This window comes from Arvicanthis niloticus, chromosome 8 (genome assembly GCF_011762505.2).
Source record: "Arvicanthis niloticus isolate mArvNil1 chromosome 8, mArvNil1.pat.X, whole genome shotgun sequence".
NCBI classification, from domain to species: Eukaryota; Metazoa; Chordata; class Mammalia; order Rodentia; family Muridae; genus Arvicanthis; species Arvicanthis niloticus.
The window spans coordinates 73,526,537-73,533,809 of NC_047665.1; the positions used below are offsets into that span (position 1 = coordinate 73,526,537).

Here is a 7,273-nt window from a genome sequence, read left to right on the forward strand (position 1 = left end):
ATATTCGTATTTACCATGCTCTTTGTGACCACCCCTGGGCCCACGCCAGGATCAAGCATTGCATTTAGCTGTCAAACTCTGGTACAAGGTTGTCACTTGGTCTGAATTACTATCAGAATCTGTTATGATCTAAAGCCTCCTCCTGGGCCCCCTTAGCTGCCTAGCTTCTTAGGTGACATCACTGCAGAACTGGAAGGCCCACCCAGCCCTGAGGAATCGTGTAATTCACATTCCTTTTAACCAACTCTCCTTCTTCATCAAACTCATACCCTTGGGGAGCTGAGTTAGATGAATGTTCTACTAACCATGCTCTTTGTGAGCACACATGGGTAAACTCTGCGCGTGACCTCACCCAGGATCAGGACACAGGTAAAACACGGCAGCTTTGCCTCTTAACCTGTTTTGTCACTGGGCAAATGCTGCCAGGCTGAAGCTTACACCGCCATCTTTCTCCTTCTTTTTTCCTCTTCTGTGCATGTTGTACACAGAGAGTCACAGAAAGTCGAGAGAGCCAGATGACGATTGAGGAGAGGAAGCATCTCATCACTGTGCGTGAGGAAGCGTGGAAGACCAAGGGCAGAGGCGCTGCCAACGACTCCACACAGTTCACCGTGGCAGGAAGAATGGTGAAGAAAGGTCAGGCCTGCGTGTGCACACATCTGTGCATGCACGTCTGTGTGCACACACAGCAGGGCACACCTGTCCACGAGGGAGGATGGTACAGGACAACTCAGCAGGGGAGAGGGAGGCCCGGGTCTTTACATCTCACACTGCACTGGTGTTGAGTGAGCCAGTGGGTTTTGACAGTTGTGTAGGGTGTTTCTGCTACCACCACCAAGGAAGCCTTTGGCAACAAAGGCAGCTTAGCAATAAGGAGTCCCTCTTGTTCTTTGCAAGTCAGTTCTCATGTCCCTTGACTCTAGCTTTGTCAGCTGGGGCTTGCAGAGATCCATCTGCAGGCATGTGACAGATATCTAAAAGATGTTCTGAATTCCAGAGAAGAGATAGGGATGTATTGCAGATCACCTAGTGCACCACGGACCCAGAACTCTGTGAAGCTAAACCCAGAGGTGCAGGAAACAGCGCTGTGTCACCTTGATCAGTGGTCTCCAGAGAGTTTGTGGGTGTTTGGGGTTTTAATTCATGTTCTGTGGCACATGGTTAAATGTTAGGGTCCCTCTGTCCTCCATATGCATGTATTCCCATTTCTCAAGCTATTGTCTAAAAGCAGATTTTCTAGTTACTGGTAATATCTTCACATACACTTAGCCTTTGGGTTCTGCCAGCTCCACCGTCAGTTTAGTGGTCTTTCACCTCAGACCTTCCATTCTGAATAAAGCCTAACTCTTTCATGGCATTCAAGAGATATTTGCAGAAGGGAGGGGGAGGGAAGGAAGGCAAACCTTGGTGGGCAATTTCCTTGAATCTTACTGGAAGAAGCCTTTGAGGCAAAGGTGTCAACCTTGAAGGACGGCAGAAGGCCATTTGTCCTCACAGGATGAAGTGAGACCTGGCTTTTTGTCAGGGCATCATGAAACTGTTTAGTCAGGGGTAATCTGGAGCCCACCCCCTTCTCCATACCCCTCACCACCCACCATGCAGGGGTCTGGGCTCAAATCCATTAAAGGCAGCTGGACCTGAAAGTGAACCAGGCTCAAGTCTTCAGCTGCTGGCTCCAACTTGTATTCTAATGGTGATTTGCTAAGTTTCTATTTTAGTTCATTTTGCCATCTCATCTGAAGAGTCCTAACTGGGCTCCTCCCATGTACCCCTGCCTTTGTGCCCTGACCCACACTGTCGGTCTAGATACGGAGTAGTTGACCCCACAGTGAATGTTCTGTTCCTATCTCCCTGCACAAGCCCTGATTTTCTCAGGGTTCGTAAGTCATGAGTCTTTCTGGGGGTAATAATTTCCTTGATTTTAATCTGATACAAAAGACCACCTCTATTTTTGAACTATTAGTTCTTTTTAATTTGCAATTATATGACATCTGGTTTTTTCTGACCACTTATACAACAGTCCCAGACCCTAATGCACTGGACAGTCACAGGGTTCTAATCTCACAGTCCCAGTGGCCCATTCAGACAGTTACAGGGTTTCGTTGTTTCTCCTCAGGAAGCTCTGAGCTCCCCTGATTTCTTTTGGACATTCTCTGCTTTTGATATTCTTCTACTCTATATAACAATTACCACATCACAGGATCTCACTAGTAGTCTGGGATGCTCACCTTAGAGCATGCTGTGAATAAAAGACATGAAAATGTTCCCAGAGAGGAGGTCCATGTCTGTTGCTTTTCACTTAAAAGAGCTGTGGGGAGACCTTTGGTTGCTTTAATACTTTGAAACTTCACCCTATATCCCCCATATTCCTCCATTGCATTATGAGGAAACCCATAACATCTCTAGCTGGGAAGGCAATGTCTCACAGGTCCCGGAACTCTTCTGCATTGTGGCCTGACTGACAGCAGGGGGCACTATAGTAGCGGGATTTGCCCTGTGTCCACAGGGCAGATTTTGCTAGTTGCTTTGGGACTATCAGCCTGCTGAGCTGAGTGAGTCTAGTTTATGGCCTTTAGAGCCAATGGACTCCTCTGGTAACTCAAGCACTCTTTAGTAGGTAATGACTTGATGTCTGTCCTATTTTGTGACACCCGATTATACTTATATTACTACATTTCAAGAAATCTTAACTTTCTCTTGGACATGAGTTTTTTGCTGACCTGGCAACAGAAATGAGTTTTAGAATGTATGCACATATATTTGCAAGTATCCATGCAAATGAATATTGAGAAGTGTTTCCAGCCTGTTGCTCAGAGCTTAAGTATTGAGCCACTTCCAGTCTTGCCTTTTTCCTGCATTTGAATGCTTCATTTGCATGTCTAGCTCATAGGAGGAAGGAGCAGAACTCTCCTCTCTGTAGATGAGAGTAACATACATGTTCTCTGCTGTTCTAGGACAGCACTTACAGGGCTGTGTGTCCTCTTAAACACACACGCACACACGCGTGCGCACACACGCACATGCACACTCACAATTCAGAGGGTGCAGAGAACAGCTCATTCTTTCTTTACAAACACTACACTTACTTCCCTCCCCAGTGTCGTCCTCTACTCGGGTAGAAGTGGGTATCTCTAAACTTTCTATCTGATGTTTTCATATTTCAACTGAGTGCCCTCTGGGCTAAAAATCCCACTTTTCATATGTCCTTCAACCTCTGCTTGAGTAGGCACTTCCCACCCTCTGTCTTGGGGAACATGTGATTGTTTTTAGCATACCTTAGCTGTGTGAGCCTTACCATCCCACAGTGTTCTTTCTTCTGAATGCTCAGACCTCTGGGTTGTCCTCCACACACTGAGTGCTCGTAAGTTCACCCTGCCATTGCCTCCTCACAGACTGGAGAGAGTCCTGTCCCCTGGGGCCTTGCTACCTCAGACAAGGAAGCTCCAAATGTCCTTTGTGGGAGATGGTGCAAATTTGCTTTTTTCCTGGGGCCCCCACCACCACAGAAGGCCTTCAGAAACTCCCTCTTGTTCCAGTGTATTCTGGAAGCCATGTACACTCTCACTCCATTTATAGGCTATGGAGATGTTTGCCTTGGGAGTATCAGCTTACAGTTGCATAGTTCATAGGAAGAGGAAAAATCTCAGATAGGGTTGCATATGGTGGCCAGCCTGTGCATACTTGTGTATATACTTGTGCTGTAAGGACATGTATGGGTTTATTGGGTTCTGTAAACTTTCACAATCTTAAACATGCTAAACTGTCCCCTTGTGTCTCCTGCAGGTCTGGCGTCACCCACAGCCATAACTCCCATTTCATCCCCTCTCTGCAGTAAATCAAGGGGCACTACCCCTGTTTCCAAACCCTTGGAAGGTATGTGTCCCTGTCCACAGTGACATGAGAATCTGAACAGGGAAGCTCATGGGTGCTTGCTCACAGATGGTTTCTACTTGTTTAGATATTGAAGCCAGACCAGATATGCAGCTGGAATCAGACCTGAAGTTGGACAGGCTGGAAACCTTCCTAAGAAGATTGAATAACAAAGGTATGTGCCAGAAGGGCTGTCTTACTGCCCTTCCCCCCCCCACAACCCCCACTCTGGGTTTCTGCTCTCTCAGAACCTCTAAGTCCTAGCTTTCAACTTCTTAACTTTTCCCGTTTTGTTTTTGTTATTGCTGTTGTTTTGTTTTTTGAAACAAGGTATCATTTAGACGAGGCTAGCTTTGAACTTATTTCATTCCCAAAGGTAACCTTGAAGGACAGGCATGTACCACAATAGCTGGTTCTCCAAATCCTACTTCTGACTGCTTTCTCTTTGCAGCCAAGTTACCTCCTTAATATCTACTTTCATAATTTATACGCACACACTTAAAATCTGCTGCTATTCTTCAAACAATAAACTTGTAGTCAGTACCAACCAGCGTTCTAACTCTGATCCACTTAATAATATCCTAAATTTGGGATGCCCAATAGTGCACTTGTTACTGACTCAAAACCCTTGGGATGCCATCCAGTCCAAGTACAACTCAGAGATTTTGTCTTTTTACTATGAAGCAATTAATGTACAAATAGAAAATCAACTTACTCTTGGATGGGCTTTGAACTTGGCATCGTTTCTGTTAAGGCAAAAGGTATGTTAATTTCTAGAATAAAACTAGCAAAAAGATAATGTAATAAACACTTTATTATAATAATTGGTGACACAAAAGGCAATATGTAGGAATAGTCTTTTCTCTCTTGATAAAACATATCTATTCATCAAGTACCAGGTACTAGGAGTCCCTACAGGCTGAAAGTTACACAAACACTGAAAACCAGAGCTTATGAGGTCATAATATAATAGTTAATCTGACTGTGTAAAATATATTAATGATAAAATCTATTACAAATCTTTTTTGGGTATCTATGGCTTTGATAAATACCGAGACCAAAATCAACCTAGAAAGGAAAGGAATTTATTGATTGACTGACTGACTGGCCTTACAACCTGTAGCCCATCATCCAGGGGAGTCAGGACAAGGACTCAAGTAAGGCTGGAACCTGGAGTTAGGCTCAATGTAAAGGCCATAGAGAGGCACTGCTTGCTGTCATGCACCTTGCGGCTTCAGCCTGATTTCTCACAGCGCCAAGGACCACCTACCTGGGGTTTGCACCACCCTCAGTGGGCTGGAGCCTTCCACATCAGTCGCTACTCAAGAAAATGATACCTAGGTTTGCCCACAGGCCATCTCATGGGGACATTTTCTCAGTTGGCACTCTCTTTTCCCAAATGACTCTAGCCTGTATCAAGCTGACATAGAACTAGCCAATACAATGGAGTAACAGTGATCTAATCCGTGGTCTCCTGACAGTGGCCATGACCACCGCAGTGTTTTACCTGCTTTTGGAAATTAAGTTTTATTGGAACACACCTATGTCCTTTCGTTGATCTGCTGTCTGTCCATAGCCATTTTTACACTATAACAGCAGGGCTGGGGGATTACATCAGAAGCTGTGTGCTCTCCTCAGACTAGTCCCAAATGCTTTCTAGTTCTTTCCAGAAGATGTTTGCAGAACCCTAATATGGAACAAGGCTAAGGTTAGCTCCGCCTGGTAGAAACAGGTCAGGTTCACAAGTGCTCATGTTCCTGTGAGGGCAAGGTCATCCTGCTTCCTGTCCTGACCATCACTGTGCAGGTGGGATATCCCCCTGTGAGATGTGGAGTGAGCTGGGAGCTGGGGTGCAAGCCAGACAGGAAGAGGGCTTTGGACCTCACTGCTGTGCGTTCCCCACTCTGGGAACTTAGAGAGGGGACTTAAAGCGTTGTAGGGAAAGGTCACAGTAATTGTTTCTCAAAAGCTTAGAGTGTATTTGCTCCTTCGTTGATAGTTGCTGGGATGCAGGAGACGGTTCTCACGGTCACTGGCAAATCTGTCAAGGAGGTGATGAAGTTGGATGATGACGAAACCTTTGCCAAATTCTACCGCAGCATGGATCACAGTGTACCCAGAAGTCCTGTGGAGCTGGAGGAGGATTTCGATGTCATTTTTGACCCTTATGCTCCCAAGTGAGTTTGAGAATGGCTCCCTTCACATGCTCCCCGAGTCCAGTCACCAGAAACTTCTGCTGTGGGCATTTGCTCTAGAGGGTCAGCCTGCCATGCTTGCATGTCTGCTGCGTGTGTCCTGGATGTTTGTGTAGTCTTGAAGGGTGTGACCGGCTTTCACATTGCCCAAGCATTGCTTTGTGGTGTTTTATAATACATCACTTAGGGTTTTCTACAATTCTCCCACTGGGCACCACTGAACTTACTCATAACTTGATATTTATATGAGCTCTGATTAGCAGAATGAATTAGGAAATCAGCAGCCATAGTTCTTTGCTTCCAGCAATGTTCATGACATAAAATTGATATGTCCATGGGCTTTCTCAGAGGCACCCAAAGGTGCCAGGGTGAACATTATCAAAAGTGATTATGTGTTAGGATTCCTGAAAAATACATGTGTTGAACTGAGATCGACAAAAACAAGCACACAACAAATAAACCAAGTTGGGGGACAACTTAGTTTAAACTCAGGTGTGCTTTGAATGGACAGAGACAGTTGCAGCACAGTCTTAAGGCTGTCTTTCCATATGCTGGCTTCTCTCTTGGTCAAACTACAACCATAGGGAAAGTGGTACCCGCATCCAGTACCAGATGGACAGGCTACTAAGTCAACCCAGAGTCACTTCCCAGTAGATCCTCAAGCAACCATAGGGAAAGAGGTACCTGCATCCAGCATCAGATGGACAGGATACTCAGTCAACCCAGAGTCACTTCCCAGTAGATCGTCAAAGACCAGGTTTGTGCTTCATTGTTCCAGCTTGGTTCCAAATTCCATCCCTAAACCATTCATGCAATCCAGTGGACAGACATCCATCAACCAGAGGGGTGAGGTGAACCCCAGAGGAAGCCTCATATACCATCAGGGGGCACTTGTCCTGAGCAAGCTGCACACAGCCTGCACTGCACTTCTCTGCTCCTCCTATGCAATTGTCACCCCTGTCATCCATGTTCACTCATGGAAGGTTCCCACAATTCTGTTGGGCCTAACACGAGGTCGAACAGGCCCTAGAGAGATTTACATACTAATGAGGTACCTGAAGGCCAGAGGTGGAGCCGATTAAACATTCCTCCCCAGCCCTTCCCCCCTTCTCCCCTCCCCTTTTAACTCAGGTCGATCCTGGGTTTGAGGGGGTATGCATCCAGATCCATCCACGATCTGCCATGTGAATAAACCAGTTTTGGAAACC

At 45.9% G+C, this 7,273-nt stretch overlaps 1 protein-coding gene across 18 annotated transcripts in view; it reads left to right on the forward strand.

Moving 5' to 3' along the window:
- Svil (supervillin) overlaps positions 1–7,273 on the forward strand; it is a 192,062-nt gene that overhangs the window by 158,779 nt on the left and 26,010 nt on the right. For all 18 annotated transcript variants that reach the window (XM_076939619.1, XM_076939620.1, XM_076939612.1 and 15 more), the window contains 4 exons: positions 489–636; positions 3,784–3,873; positions 3,959–4,045; positions 5,870–6,047. In XM_076939619.1, the coding sequence (XP_076795734.1) occupies positions 489–636; positions 3,784–3,873; positions 3,959–4,045; positions 5,870–6,047 (503 nt within the window). The remainder of the gene's footprint in view (positions 1–488; positions 637–3,783; positions 3,874–3,958; positions 4,046–5,869; positions 6,048–7,273) is intronic.